Source organism: Oncorhynchus mykiss, chromosome 4 (assembly GCF_057628025.1).
Source record: "Oncorhynchus mykiss isolate SJ-2025 chromosome 4, ASM5762802v1, whole genome shotgun sequence".
Classification (NCBI taxonomy): Eukaryota; Metazoa; Chordata; class Actinopteri; order Salmoniformes; family Salmonidae; genus Oncorhynchus; species Oncorhynchus mykiss.
Genome location: NC_143025.1, coordinates 57,287,771 through 57,303,466, shown reverse-complemented (window position 1 = coordinate 57,303,466; position 15,696 = coordinate 57,287,771). Strand labels below are relative to the sequence as shown.

Here is a 15,696-nt window from a genome sequence, read left to right as displayed (position 1 = left end):
TTGCCATTTATTGCTTAGCTAATAAAAGTACATAGAGTACAATCAGTACAACCTTACACGTTACGTTGGCTGACAATTTGTTAGCTACGATGTCCTTACGAACCACATAGCATATCATTACACAGCACTATGTACCGGTATGTTAGTAGTTGTACATCAGACTTGCCAGTAGATTAACTATAGACTTGATGATTCTCGTCGTTCTTATTCACCCAAGGCTGAAAAATTCACCCAAGGCTGAAAAACGGCTAAATAAGAACGTTGACTAAGCTGGAACACTAGCGCGAGCCCATAGCAAATGAATGGAATCGAACGTTCGCAGAGATCGTTTTGACTGGAGTGATGCTTAGGATTCCATTAAAAATCTATCCAGTTTAATTTTACCACTACAATCTGCTCGTCGGACGAAACTGGAGGAAATAAACTAGTGTAGAAAGTAAACATCCGCACCTCGATGGTGTCAACTGTGCTTATGTCTGCGTAATGAAAAATAAAAAGCCTGGCCTAGCGATCGATGACAAATGAAATGGTGCCCGTGTAACAGTTTTACTTCTGTCCTGAACCAGGGACCCGTTGAACACAGACAACAGTTAACCATCGCTCCACAAAAGCCGCGGCCCTTGCAGGGCAGGGCAGCGTTTCCCAAACTTGGTGTACATTTAGGTTTTTGTCCTAACACTACACAGCTGATTCAGATTAACAAAGCTGATTGATTATTTGAATCAGCTTTGTAGGGCTAGGGGAATAAAAAGAAAATGTGCAGCCCTTTGGGGTTCAGGTGACTGAGTGTGGGAAGCCTTTGTCAGAGGGTAAAAGTTGCATACCCCTGGGCTGTAGGCTGCACACCTTGGGTCAAATATTAGGTTCTGTAGCTGTGCATTTTATCGAAACAATTCTGTTCTACAATGGTTCTTTTCCTTAGCTCAGGGTAAGTAGTAGCAGGCCTAGAACAGTCTTATGCGACGCAAACATTTGAGTTGTGTTCTTCTTAATCAATCATAATATTTTGTCAAATGCCTTACAGGTTGTTTTGCCTATTGATGGCAGCTGTGGGCATACAAGCACAACAGACACCTTCTATAAGTATGCATTTTGCACCCTGCAAATTCAAGCACTAAGCGTTTGACAATATATTTTTAACTAACCTTTCCCATTCCAGATGACCTCCATGCTGAATGCCTTGGTAATGTTATTCGTTTGAGTGTCGCTCCTCTTTTTGAAGAGGTTGCTACTGTCTTCAGTGAGTTTGCCTCTTATGATTCTCTTTCTCTCCTTTCATAATTCATGGCTTGATATTGCTCGTCAACTATTGTGTTCACACCATCTCCATCCCTTCCAGATGACACACACATCATAAACCTGACGCCTGGCCTTGCTACTCAGTGTGGATTCAGCTTTAAATTTGACCCCATGGGGAATGCCATGTTTTTTGCTTCTCTTCAAAACTGCTTTTCCCAAAACATGGTAACCCTAAGAACTGTAGTGTTTGCTTGAACTTCACTGAACACTGAACTTCACAGACAGTTTGCCTTTCAGTGTCACTGCATTTGCAACCCATAATGTAGCAACGTCATTTTATTTAACCTTTGACCTGGAGTCATGCTGAGACCAGGCTCTTTTACAGAGGAGCCCTGTATACACAAAGATACAAGTCAATATTTGCATCACTAGATGGAAAAATGAAATCATTGAAAACAAACACATTCTTCAGTAAAAAGGTCCTCAATAAGCCCGAGTTGCCGTAGAGGTGGTAATTCATACAATTTTAGAGCATGGAGGTTATTAGAAGTACGGTGCCAGAAACATTGAAGCAGTTTTACTGAACTCTGTGGCCACCCCTGGGTCTGGTATCTCTTACCTCTAAGTTAACGATGACGGAAGGTACAGCAGAAGTTTATGGAGGGCTTTCAGAGGGCCAGCCAACTTTCTGTAGTGTGGCTTCAATACAGTGGCGGCTGCATTCATATAGCCAATTTTGCCACAGTCTATAACTTGCATGAATGTCACTTGCATTATTTGTTTTTTTGTTATATAATGAAAGGCTTTTTTTCCCTTCCCCCTTCATTTTAGGATGATAAGATGTTCAGCTTGGTCATGCAGTTCAGGCTGCCAGGAAACCACATGACCGAAGACCCTGTGTATAGAGTGGGCAAAACCTGTAGCTACACCCCCTGGACCTCCCGAGAGATTCTGTGCGACCGCAACTACATGGAGGCAAGTGAGCAGAGCATGCCCTAATGGACATGTTTACAGTCGAGCTTGTCATACTGCCTGTATAAATGATCTGTCTAGAGCTACAACTGTCCAGTGTTTCATTTCTTCTGCGACACAACGTGGAGGTCTTGACTCTCTCTCTCAATTCCACTCGCCTCTTCAAAATGCACATAGGATAACTTTAGAGGTGAGGAATCTTGGCCTATTCTCAATGCATTTAAGGAGGCGAGTGGACAGATTGATTTCCTATTGTCTGGGAGGGAGAAAATGCATAGGGAATAATGGCTTTTCTTCTCTAGGTGTCTGTCAGAAGGACTCTTCCAGACATCCAAACCGTCCCCGAACAGCCCACTGGGGGCCCGAAAGCAAGGAGCGCCAACTTCCGGAGAGGAGCTGAGGTAGCCATATTTCAGTTTCTGTAATTTTACTACAACATGACAGGATGGCGCTAAACAAAATGTGCGTTTGTTGACAATTTTGTTTAATTCATGTTTCCATTTCCTGAGACAGGCTGTTGCTTCAGGATACAAAATGACAGCAGTCGTCTTTAGTCCTAGCAAGAAGGTCATGAATGTGGATGAGGTCCAAAGAAAGGGCTATGCGATAGCCAACACTCCCACACGGCTGGTGTTAAGAAGCCCCCATAATGCAGAGGAAACATACCTCCAGAATGTAAGCTGACTTCCTCCATGAACTGGGTCATGTTCAGTAGAGCAAACATTTGGAAAGCGTGGCCCTACCTGAACTCTGCAACATATTGTTAATACGGTTTGCCCTACTGAACACGGCCCTGGTGTGGTTGCCCCCTGAACAGGTAGCTGGGGTTCCGATGCGGGTGCTCTCAACCTCAACCTTCTTTGAGCAGAAGTGGCTGGTTACTCGAGTAGATGCCACGGCTGTTTGTCCAACACCAGGTTGAGTGTGAAATCATTTAAGATCCTTTAAACCCAGTTCTTAATTGGCTCCAGACAAGACTTTAATTTGTGTTATGTAGTGTTCAGTTGGGAAAATGTTTTGGGGTGAACTGTTTCCAAATAATGGCACATTTGTTTTCAGTTGCAAAATGTTCTGTTATGATGTGCACTTGGCTTCTTGTGTCACTGCAGAGGCAGTGGTCTTTACTCCAGAAGTGATCACCTGGTACATGCCCAAGCACATAGACCCACTTTTCTCCTCTGATGCCTTCACTATGTTGGAGGTGTACATGGGAATTGACGCTAAGAGGCTGGACACTGAGGAAATGGCTGCCAGAAACTACTCGGTTTTAGTCACGGAGGCTCATATTATTGTTGAAATTCCGGTGGGGGCTGTTGGCGGCTATTTCAAGGTCAGCGTTGGATGAGTAAAATGTTCCTGTTTAATTTCTAAATCTTATTTGTAGAGCCTTCAGTGCTTTGCAGTAACCCTTTGCCATCTCTCATGGGTAAACTCCTAGAACCGTTGTTTTGTGTAAAATGTTTCTTATTGAGCAATTGTCTGCTTAATCAGGCTAATATACAATGGATTGCAAATTGTGTGAATGCTGCATAAAATGACACTTAAACATACTCTACCGCTTGTCTTTGCAGTTTGTCCTTTAGCCGCTTGACATTTGAGACCAAATATCCACACTAAAGTATTGTTTACCGGACTTTTTAGGGAGCCGGTAGCTTTGCCACTGTCAACTGAATGCAAGCAACACTCGGCTGCTGTTTACATATTGTGCAAGTGTTTACTTTGCGTGTCAGTTGCTTTGAAAATGCACACCGCCGGAAATGCAAGTTGACAAGCGTATACCTACCAGGGGCCTGTTGCACAAAAGTAGAATTAAGACATCCGGGATAAATGACTCAGCTGAGCTCAATGAAGCCAAAACATGTGCGTCCAGGCTTAATTGGTTGCACAAAGACCAAGCCAGGATGAGCAGACACGGATTCATTAAGCCAGGTGAAACCAATCCTGGATAGGTGCGCGCTCACGGCTCACTCAAATAGACCCCGCCACAGATCACAGATTAACTGATTTACCATGGCAACTAGAGCCGCGTACTTTTCCCCGTCGGAAGCACAAATCCTCATGGAGGCATACGAGGAGGTAAAAGATATAATTAAGAAGAAAGGCAACACCGCCACAGTGATAAAGCAAAGAGAAAAAGCGTGGCAAAGTATTGCAGACCGCCTGAATGCGTAAGTAGTGCACAATTACACACTCACCGCTCCGCTGAAACATCACAATTACAATTCAAATATTTAATTCACATCTCCAAAAATGCAGTTGTACTGTAATTATGAAACGGTTAATTTTTTTTATTGAAATGCACTGCAGATATGAGTGAAATTGTGTAAAGTAACTCCATCACACTGTATAAAGCTATGATAAAATTTTTGATATTTTTACTGAAAACAAGACAAAAATACCAAGTAATTTTTTGCAGTGTGACTCCATTAAGTGTGTGTGTGTGTGTGTGTGTAGATTAAACATGAACGGGCCAAAACGGACATGGCAGCAGGTCAAAATCAAATACAAGAACATTCTGCAGAATGGTATGGTCCCTGACTAATATTTAACAAAGCACAAGCATATATTGTACCCAGAAGGTGCCTGCTCACACATTGTCTGTACTGTTTTAGCAGTGAAAAAGAATACCCACAGACAAGGCACGGGTGGTGGGTCACCAAAGGCTGACCTTACCCCAGCAGAGGACATGGCCTTGGAGCTAAATAAAGGCAGGCCCGTCTTAGAGGGGATCCCTGGGGGGAAAGAGACGAGCATAGGTTCCTCCCAAGATGCCACCCGCTTCATTCAAGGTATGTCCTTCCATCTCTACATGGGATACAACCACATTCATATTGAATCAATTTGGACTGTCTGACTTTGGTTTACCTATTGCCTTGCAGTGTCTGGCAGCACTGTGTTCCTGTTAGAGCCACCAGCACAAGCACCAGACGATGCTGATCCAGTGAGTACTCCATCAAAGGCATACTGTAGGCCTGGCATGTCTTGTCTACTAGCTTCAATATGAATCCGATTAAATGTGATAGGGTGAAGGCCCCAGTGCAGCAGCAACAGCACATGATGGAGACGATGATGAGGAGGAGACCATCTCTCTGGATTCCAGAAGGCATGAGGTATCATGTTAAGACTGTGAAAGTACTATTTACTCTACAATGGTGAGGAGTCCTCATCAAAATCAAAAAATCTAATTTCTTTTACAGGACCCAGATGCTATACAGTGGGAAAACCAGCCTGGCAACATAGTGCGTATTAATAAAAGGACACCACATCCTGCCAAATTCCAGCTGCGCTAATTGTATTGTGTTCACAGAGCTCACAAGCTATCAGAAAGTTGTATGGCAACCACCTCCGGTGCCAAATAGAACTGGCAGACATAGACATTCAGTACAAGAAGAAAAAGATGGAAAATCTTGCACTGGAGTTCGAAATAAAAAAGAGGACAATTAGGAAACTGGACCTTGAAATAAAAAAACTTGAGAGGGAGGTGAGATATGCCTTCAATGTACACTGTATGCTAACTGTAACACAAATGTATTAATCATTATTTTTCTTTCCTCCCCCAGCTCCAAGAAGATGACACAGCTCAAAATAAAAATTAGGTATATTCTCGTAAAGTCAAGTGAGCCATGACATATGAGCTCTTATTGTGAGCACACAGGACGGTGGCATCTTTCTAAGGTTTTTTTTATTTTCCCAGCAATCAGTACAACCAAGTCATCGTTATAAGGCATCGCCCTCTTTTGCCCACCCCCCCCAGCACCAGGTGTGGCCACTAGCCTATATGAAGGCCCAAAATTGTGTGTTCCTTTCTGCTCTGACAATGGCATGCCCATTCGTGCGAGATGTGGTGGATGAAGAAGCACTTGTGCTGAGGAGAGCCTTCAGGTGAGAAAGGGTCTTCAGGGACCGGTTGGACCCACTGGCCTTCCCTGATGACCATCTATATGAAAGATACAGGTTTTCTGCAGATGGCATCAGGTATCTATGCAGACTACTGGGTCCCAGGATTAAGCACCGCACTGCACGGAGCCATGCACTGAGTGTGGAGCAAATGGTTTGTGTGGCCTTGCGCTTTTTTGCTAGTGGAGCCTTCCTGTACTCAGTGGGGGATGCAGAACAGCTGAACAAGGCCACAATTTGCCGCACAATAAGGAGTGTGTGTCTGGCTATCAAAGCATTAGCAGATGTCTTCATCTCCTTCCCTGGCCACAGAAGACTCTGTGACATCAAAGAGGAGTTCTATAGGATTGCAGGTAAGAGGATCTACAAATTACAGGACAACTGTTAACACATAGTAGGATACTCATTACTTTGTGTGACAGGTTTCCCCAATGTCATTGGTGCAGTGGACTGCACACACATAAGGATAAAAGCCCCCTCAGGTGCCCATGAGGCCGATTTTGTGAATAGGAAATCCTTTCACAGCATTAATGTTCAGGTGAACATAACTTTTTGATATTGTCCATTGACGAACACTCTGCATTGCCAGTGATGTGCATTGATTGGTGTAATATTCCTCATCTTATGATTTCAGATGGTCTGCAATGCTGACTGTGTGATCAGCAATGTTGTGGCAAAATGGCCTGGCTCAGTCCATGACTCCAGAATCTTTCGGGCCTCTGAAATCTATCAGTGCCTATCACAAGGTAAGCCACACAACCCCTATTTATAACCATCATGGCTGTGTCAAGAATATCACTGTGTTTATGAGGTAGTAATGATGAGATTTTGTGTTGACAGGTGAATTCTCTGGTGTGTTGCTGGGAGACAGGGGGTATGGCTGCCAGCCTTTTCTCCTGACACCTTTCACAGACCCCCAGGAAGCACAGCAGGCCTACAACCATGCCCATGCCAGGACCAGGGCCAGAGTTGAAATGACCTTTGGCCTCCTGAAGGCACGCTTTCACTGCCTTCACAAATTAAGGGTCAGCCCTGTTAGGGCATGTGATATTACTGTGGCTTGTGCTGTCCTTCACAATGTGGCCTGCCTGAGGAAGGAGAGGGCCCCCAGAGTGCCACCAGCCATGGACTGGGACAATCCGGCAATCTTCCCTGATGACGACAGTGGTCGGCTGCTGAGGGACCAATATGTGTTGAATTATTTTAGTTAGTATGTGTGCTTTCAATTTTGGTTAAATATGTCCTGCGGTGGCAGAGGAATTTGGGTTTTTTTGGGTTCGTTTTTTGACGAATTTGGCCTCTTATGATGTTTGTGCGGTATACTGTGTGTAATACAAGGCTGCAGGGAGGCTACTGCATCCATTCATTTGTCTGTTCAGTTGATGTGTATGGATTTGTCCTGCATTTATTTTAGTGTGCAGACATGCAGGGTGTGTTATACACATTCAAAGGTCTGTATATGTATCATTTTGTATAATATGCTTAGATTCTGTGCTTTCCATCTTGTAGAGTCACTGTGACTTCAGTTTTGAAAGGAGCTGATGGTTTACCTGCTTTGTTTTGTCCTTATTCAATAAAGGAACATAATGTTACACATTGTGTTTTTATATTCATATGGAATGTGTATTTGTTTATATGACAGAGTACTAGGGCCACACTGAAGAAAAAGGATAAAGTCATAAATTTATGAGGCTGGTTCTTTCTGCAGAAAAGCTACATACTGTTTTTACAGTTTTGATACTTATGACAATGTGATACTTAATATTCTGGCACATCAGCATGTCTTTGTTTATGAAACCATACTGAAGTACAATTTCACGAAATGCCCCACATCTGTCATTTTAACAACTGTCCTCCTTTAAAACAACTGGTTACAATATTATGACTTGTGTTTTTTTCCCCTCTGTGGCCCTAATATTCTAGCATTTTATATATAGCCTTATAGTCTATGGGAAACTGTAAATTATCTAATGATAGCAACATCATCTAAAAATCATTTTTTATCCAAAATCATTGAAATTAATGATCACAAACGTTTAAATAACAGTGGGTCTAGTTATATGTGATAACAATGTATAGTGAGCAGTGAAATAACTATTGGTTTCCATTTGTGGTGACTGCTGACTGACATTAGGGATGAGATTAAATAGATCCTGGAATTTAGCCTGGTCTGGAGCAGGCTAGCTCCACAGAATAAATCTCCATGGTAATTTATACCATAACATATCCTCCTGCCCCCTATCCATCTTTAGTGCAACCGGATTACGGATCAATTGAGCCAGGATCACCAAGATATCCTGGCTTAATCCCTTATCCTAGTTTTGTGCAACAGGCCCCAGCTCTCTAAAGTCTGGTAAACAATACTTTGGATATTTTGTCTTAAATTACGAGCGGCTAAAAGACAAGCGGTAGAATGATTGTATTTAACTTTCTGGCTTATAAGGAACATTGACCTGTTTTTGCACTCCAATTGTGTATTACAGCCTGACTGCATCACTCGTCTCCCTTACAGAGCCATATTCAGGATGACCAGTACTTTGTCACTTACACCATTGAGCCCATGCTTGAGTTGCTGTGGATCGAGGAGGTCGCACACGAGGACACCAGCTACAAAGTCCTCTTCCCTATCACAACACCTCCGATGGCCAGGCCTCCACAAGTTCGCAACTGTGAGTCTGGTTTAGTTAAACAGTGCCTATGGTAATTTGGGATGCCTGGGTTGTTCATTAGGCACGACGAAACAGAAGAAAATGTACTGAAACGGGGAGGCAATACCCGGACTTATCCAATAACAAATGTCCATTTTCAACTTCCATTGTACCGCATTTCAAAATGTTTTCCTTTGTTTGCCAATGAACAGACACGCCCTTAGACACAGTTCCTGAGCAGGCAGTGTTTGTGCTTGAGTTGGGGACCTTCAACCTTGATGTGGAGCTGCTGAACATCACCTTTCCCACCATGGTGCTAACTGTTGCAGAGTGCAACGCCAGAGGCTTCAATGTTCAGGAGCAGAGATCCCCGGACAACACCTTGAAGACCTTCAGGATGGAGGTGCCCTTCTCAGACCCGGTGGTCGTCAAGGAGGTGTGTTTCTGTTAAATGCAAAGCCACACGCAGTGATTTGTACATGCCCTAATAAGTGGGCCACCAACAAAATAGAAATAATGGCACAAATGTACTTTGTATCCCTCATTTACTCAAGTGTTTCCATTATTTTGGCAGTTGCCAATAGTGCTTGATTTAGAGGAATGAGGGCAACATTACTTTAAGTATATAGTTTGTTTTAATAGTCCCCATATGTACTTGTCACTTGATGTTGAGTAAGGTTCTGTTAGCATTATTGTTGTATCAATTGACCAATGCTTTTAACTTCACTACAGAGAAGGGCGGAACAAGGTGTCACAACCTTCACTCTTCAGCTGATCTACGGCCTGGTCGTCTTTCCAGAGTACGCTCCTTTCTCTCACTCTGCCGTTGTGGACGCTGTACTGCTGGACATTGGTATGTCTCTGGACTACGCCAAACTACTGTTGAATGGTTTCCTCTCGTTAATGATTGCCCTGAAAGGAAATTGTCAGTGGAAGCCCAACTAGCCATACTGTAGGTTTTTCCTATGCGGTCTCTCTACAAAGAAAATGTTAAGCTTTAGAGTATTTGGACCCCGTTGTCCTGTTCCTGATTTGCCAGGATCGTGTTTATTCAGGCCCACCGTTGCAAAACAAGGGCTTCTTCTTGGACAAGTTCAAGTAGTACCTTCCTGTTTTTTGTGCTTAATGAACACAACCCTGTTTGTCCTTGTAGTGCCACCCTCAGTCACTGGCAACTGTGATCAGGAGAACTTCCACATCACTGTGGACTACAGGAACCAAGATCCCTTTTTCGTGGTCTTGGTTGGCAAGCGGCTGCTTAACCATGAGCTTGCTCAACAGTATTTGACAGAGGGCGACGCAGACTTCACCATCACGTTGCCCTTCTCTTCGCCGGACGCAGTGTTTGAGGTACGACGCTCTCCCAAAACATGTTAACCTAAATTGCTGCAGCTACCCTGTATACTTGCGTACGATATTGGACTAATGAACTCTCCCATTGGTTCCCAGTCGGTTCACTCGTCCTCTGTCAGGAGCAGACTGGATGTGGCTCTGTTGAATCCTTACAACAACATGACCATCAAATACTTTTCCCTGGCTTGCAGCTTCCTCAAAACGCTGACTGGTTGGTTCTCAAACAATTGCTTCCGATAAATAGTCGTTTGACATGGTTACCAAACCTGGGTTCCTTGCAAATACTGTGAGTCTAATAGTAGTGCCACAGATGGGCATGGTTTGCACTTTTGGTGCTATTCCATTGGTTCAAGCTCAATTAAGTGTCACAAATACAGAACCCAGGTCTGATGGCTACCTGTCTTTTGCTCCCCCACCTCCAAGAGTGTTTCTCTAACGGAACGATGACTGCGCTGGCGGTGAAGGTGGAGTCTGCTCCCGGTCTGAACCCCGGTCAGCTGACCCTGAGCGACCCCGCCTGTGGTCCCACCTACAGCGACGATCGCTTCGCCTACTTCCACTTCACTGTGAACTCCTGTGGCACCACCAGGAAGGTAAAATGACGATTACCCTGAGGTGATACGGACTGTTTGCTTCTGCAGGCTGTAATAAGCAATTCCCCTCTACTACAGTTTATCAACAATGTCATGCTGTATGAGAACGAAATCTCCTTGCCAGATGAACTTGAGGTGAAGCTGAATGCCACGGTGTCTTCAGAGGAGGAATATCAGTAAGTGTATTACGCATCCCAATTGTGGCATTGGCTTTTATTGGGTGTTTTTTTTTTTTTTCCTTCGCCAATTGCTCAATGCTTTGTATACAGGGAAAATGTGCCTCTACTACCAGTGTGTCCACTCCACTGCTTGAAGTTGCCTACATCCCTCTTTTTAGGTTAAAGGTTTCCTGCTACTACGTGGCCAACACCACTCGCACATTGGCCTTCCTGACCAGGCCGCGTGACCACGAGCCTTTTGTCGAGACTGGGACGGGTCGACTAATGGTCAGAATGAGACTCGCTCAGGGTAAGCGTGCACAAATTCAGAATTTCAACTTGACCCCTAGCCTCTAAAAGAATCTTGGAAGGTCTCCTTTTACAAAACGCTTCCCAAAAAATGTAAGCCTTGCATTCTGAGATCTACAGGTGTGGCTATGGAGTAACGGTGAGGAGCTGATTTGGGGTGGTAATGTTGGCTATAAATGACTTGTGTTCATCGGGGCACAACAGGATATGATAAACGAGCATTTCTTAATGGACATGTTCAGATGGTGCCCACTGAACACGATCCCCGGTTGTCTTGTTCTGTGTTCCAGACGCCTCGTATAACACGTTCCACCAGGAGGAGGACTATCCAGTGGTGAGGTACCTGAGACAGCCTCTGCACTTTGAGGTGGAGCTGACCACGTCCTCTGACCCCAAGGTAGCGCTGGTGCTTGACCACTGCTGGGCCACCCTCAACGAGGACCGCGACTCCCGACCCCGGTGGAATCTCATCATTAATGGGTAACATGTTGTTTTTGGGCCTAAACAAGTGTTATTCCACAGGTGTAATTAGCAACCTATCATGCTTGGCAGGCCATTTACTTTGGCTACCGTGGCTATGCCCCCACCCATAGGTCCTGAGTGGTCACAATGCTTAAAAAGCCGTGTGCGGTCTGTCACCAGATCGCCACCCAATTCTGGTGCGTACGATCACATTTTTGTGGTCCCTGCAGCGTACCATTGGAACGGAACGCATGCTGCAACAAACGACTCTAAACCGCGTTGTCTGAAAAGCATCTAAACAATGTTTTGTACTGATGAGAAATAAAGGTCTTCACAACTTTATTCCACCTTAAATGTTAACGTTATCATCTAGTCTAAATAACAGGTTGACTTGTTTTTCAATGTGATGCGGTACAAGGGAACCATGTAAATCTAGTTTAGAAAATATGGCATGCCGTTCACTGCGCCCGTTGCCTGAGATCTTAACTTAGTTTGGCCACTTCAGCATGTGACAAATCTTTGTACTTGTTACGGCGTACACATGACAAGTAGTTTACAGTTAACCAATCAAAAAGCCAATTGTCACCTCCCCAAATACAACCGTAGCTCGAAAGCTACACAGTTGCAAGATATAACCCCCCCCCCCCCTAAAAAATGGATTGAGCTAAGGTATTGTGGAGAGGATGATGCAGGAAATATTACTAAGATGGGGGATTTATCAACAGTTTTAAGCTAAATACCCCTGGAAAGGGGGGTCTGATCTGGCAACCCTGAGGTACCATAGTTTACACTCTGATGCCGTGTTCAAATCAACTAACGACTTCAGTGCATTCAAGACAATGGGGGTACTCCAGTTGAGATCACCATAAGTCAGTCGAGTCTGACAGACGCTTACGTGATAACCGACTGCATTGTATGGCGCTAGCATTAGCTCATATGCAGTACCACCTTCAAAAGTGTTTTACACATGTGTCATTACAATCTAGGCAAGAATCAGAAAGCATGAATAGAAAGTACATAATACTTACGGTACGCTACAGTAGAAACGACAACACGTTACGCAGAAAATAAGGCACTTTGAAAGGAATGCACGCATGTCCACAGTTATTTGTAAGGAAGGCAATAAATGCAAGGCCTGTATACCTGATCTGGGGAAGTGCTTGGAGTTTCTTTTGAAGGAAAGTTTGTCCGGCTCATTAAATTCTCAAATAGAAATGGTCTGCAACAGTGAAATGGGCTACTTTTGTGAAAATGAGAAGTTGAAACGGCCTATAGAAAATTAGCAGGTAGTGTGCCTTGGTTTGAGGTCAGCGCGGGTTAACTGTGCACATTTTGGAGCAGGGAGTGCATTGTGACGTCACGCGCATAAAATCAACTCCCACTGCTGGGGCGACTGTTGAAGATATTTGGAACTCGCGTGTGAAAAGGTTGTTGGCGTTACCTACACCTTTTTACTCAATGTTATCCTTTTGGTTTGCTACAGTTCAGTGTTCAGCCGAACTGATGGTCAGTCGAATGGAAGTCAAGAGCGGCTGGCAAGCTTAGCTTGCCTTTCCGATTGGTTTCATACAACTGCTCTTAACACTGACTGAATACTTGTTGGTTTTGGGTTGAATTCAGGCACAAGTGACCTCTTGTGTTGAAAACAGTTATTGCACTAAACATAAAGGATGGTTCACACGCCTGTGCAGCATGGATGTTTGAAACGGAATAGGATCAGTTGACAGGACGCCGCTTTCAATGGAATTTCCTGTCCTAGAGGAATGCGCTAATTGGGAGTTGCTAAACATGAACAAATACCACGGTCAAGTGTAGCAGCTTGCTAGCTAATGTTCATATTTAAAAAAATGTTACTACATTTTTGATTTGGGTGAGCACTTTGCCACAGATGGACACCGCTGGCCTAATTTTTATCTCAAGAATTTAAATTGGGTAACTATTGAAAGATGACTTATTTTTCCTACATTGTAATGGACTTATGATTATGCATGCTGCAAATGACACTTTATTTTGCGGGTGCCTTTTCAGTATCTGGAGACATGTTACACCAAGCAGTGTAGTGAAGCAACTTTATTGGCCAAAACCATTCATTTGGGGGATCGGGTTTGCAAAATGCTATCAAACCACGCAATTTTACCTTTTTAATGAAGTGGTCACAAAAACCTAAATTTGGCCATGTGGACACGGGAGTAACTTTGCAGCTGTTTATTAAATCAGAAATGTCACAGCAGTTTAAAAAAACAGGCTGAATGTTTTGTGTATCATAGGAGAAGACACCACATTCACATGGCTGTGCACGAAATGGGCAGTTCAGATTTGTCGCTGCAACTATATCGTTGTGCAAAATCCTGACCATCCTGATTTCACAAATCCCTTTTTGCTAATATCTGGCAGTTAAACAGTAAATGATTGACCTCCCAAAGATGCACATTTAAAAAGTAGGCCTAAACTGTCAATGCGTAGGTTACTTTGTATAGTAGAGCTGCGCCCTTCACAGAAGTCCTCCACGTGTGAATCCGATGCCATGGGTGTAGAATTTATTGTGTGACCAATTTTTCCGACAGCGGAATAATTGCTCTGGCGCATTGCATGAAATTCTTAATTAAAATGAAGTGCTTATTTTTGCTTTGTTGATGATGATGATGATGATACCGACTGTCTATTCGGCAACTTTGGTTAAACTACGGTCAGTTGATCAATATTCAGGTAGTCTGACCATTCTGGATAATTTAGAATTTTAAGAACCATTTTAGAGGGACATCTCACCTCATGTCAATGTAATTGAATATACATGTTTGACATCCGTCATTTAACAAGCCATTGCAGTAGACCAAAAGTAATATTGTTGACATTTTTTTTTCTTCAAATAGGCAGCCCAATTTCTGTTCTTTAAAATGTACTAAATCAGATTCATCCAGGTCTGATGGGCCAAAAGATCAGAAATTAAAACCAACTGTCGTGACGTGGCCTTGAATTATCTGAGGACTGTTTAATTGTTAGCCGACTCTAAATGAATCATGTTAGGATTTGGGGTGCCGAGGAAGCGGTTTTAAAGAGTTACCGTCTCCCGACTTAGATTTCTACCGTCTAGAGTTTATTACATTGATAAAGTCAACTTATTAACCATGACATCGTATCCTCCTTGCAGCTGCAAAAACCCCAGCCTTATGATTCACTATGCACATTTTCTAGGGGAGTTTCTCTAACACGTTCAAAAGTGAATACTGAAACAATATTTCTATCAGAGAGATTAGCTATAGAAAATGAATGTCATATTGGATTTTACTAGAAAGGTGCTCACTCTACAGGTAGGAAGTCTCTAGCCTTTACATTGTATATGAAATATGTTTTTTAAAGATATGGCGATTTTTGGTGGGAAAAGCCTGTTAACAAAGACATTCCTTTAGTTCATACTGGAGGGGGAGAAAGAACCCACTTCTGCTGTAAATTGATCTGATCCTCACAGGACATTCATGACACCGCTACAAGGCGGTTGGGGTTTGCAGCGTTTTCTTGTCACTAACTTAGTCCCCCTCTCTACACTGGCAGCTGTGAGAACCCCGGTGATCCATACCGTGTGGTCTTCCATCCGGTGGTAGCTGACGCCAGGGTCCACTTCCCCCCTCACGTCAAACGCTTTGAGGTCTATATGTTTTCCTTCACCGAGGATGCGGGTGAGCCGAGTGGCCAGGTAACAATCTTTATTGGTTAATTTTGTGTGAGTGGCAATCCTCCCTTTTAAAAAAATCTGACACATTCAAATCTTTGATTCCTAGGTCTTTGTCCATTGTGATGTGGTCATCTGTGATGCCAGTAGTCCCTCTGGCGGCCCCTGTAGTGGACAATGTGTGAATCAGGACAACCCGAAAAGAGGTTGGTCTTGTTTTATGCTTTTCAGACCCTGGCAGACCATAACTGAACTAATAGCTTCTCTCTCTCTCAACAGGACAACGACATGTCAAAGACCTCTTTGAGGAGCGTCATTTATATGTTTCTTCTGGATACATTCTTTGGGTGTAATGTCTCTAACATGTCAAATAAAGTGTTCTATATAAAACAATCCTA

The 15,696-nt window shown here is 43.5% G+C and overlaps 2 protein-coding genes across 2 annotated transcripts; both read left to right on the top strand.

Moving 5' to 3' along the window:
* The first annotated feature begins 774 nt into the window (after positions 1-774).
* Positions 775-15,691, top strand: LOC118964429 (uncharacterized). Its single transcript, XM_090232367.1, has 21 exons — positions 775-928; positions 1,025-1,083; positions 1,160-1,240; positions 1,340-1,464; positions 2,071-2,214; positions 2,514-2,612; positions 2,725-2,886; positions 3,029-3,128; positions 3,321-3,541; positions 8,621-8,777; positions 8,969-9,192; positions 9,489-9,609; positions 9,910-10,106; positions 10,206-10,320; positions 10,533-10,702; positions 10,781-10,878; positions 11,040-11,170; positions 11,460-11,649; positions 15,181-15,322; positions 15,408-15,504; positions 15,578-15,691. The coding sequence occupies exons 1-21, from the start codon at positions 906-908 to the stop codon at positions 15,649-15,651; spliced, it is 2,730 nt and encodes a 909-aa protein (XP_090088493.1). The 5' UTR covers positions 775-905; the 3' UTR covers positions 15,652-15,691.
* LOC149984084 (uncharacterized) lies at positions 3,993-5,803 on the top strand. The gene is made up of 4 exons (XM_090232366.1): positions 3,993-4,736; positions 4,824-5,000; positions 5,091-5,152; positions 5,235-5,803. Exons 1-4 carry the CDS (start codon positions 4,673-4,675, stop codon positions 5,331-5,333), a joined length of 402 nt encoding a protein of 133 aa, XP_090088492.1. The 5' UTR covers positions 3,993-4,672; the 3' UTR covers positions 5,334-5,803.
* Positions 15,692-15,696: the final 5 nt, after the last annotated feature.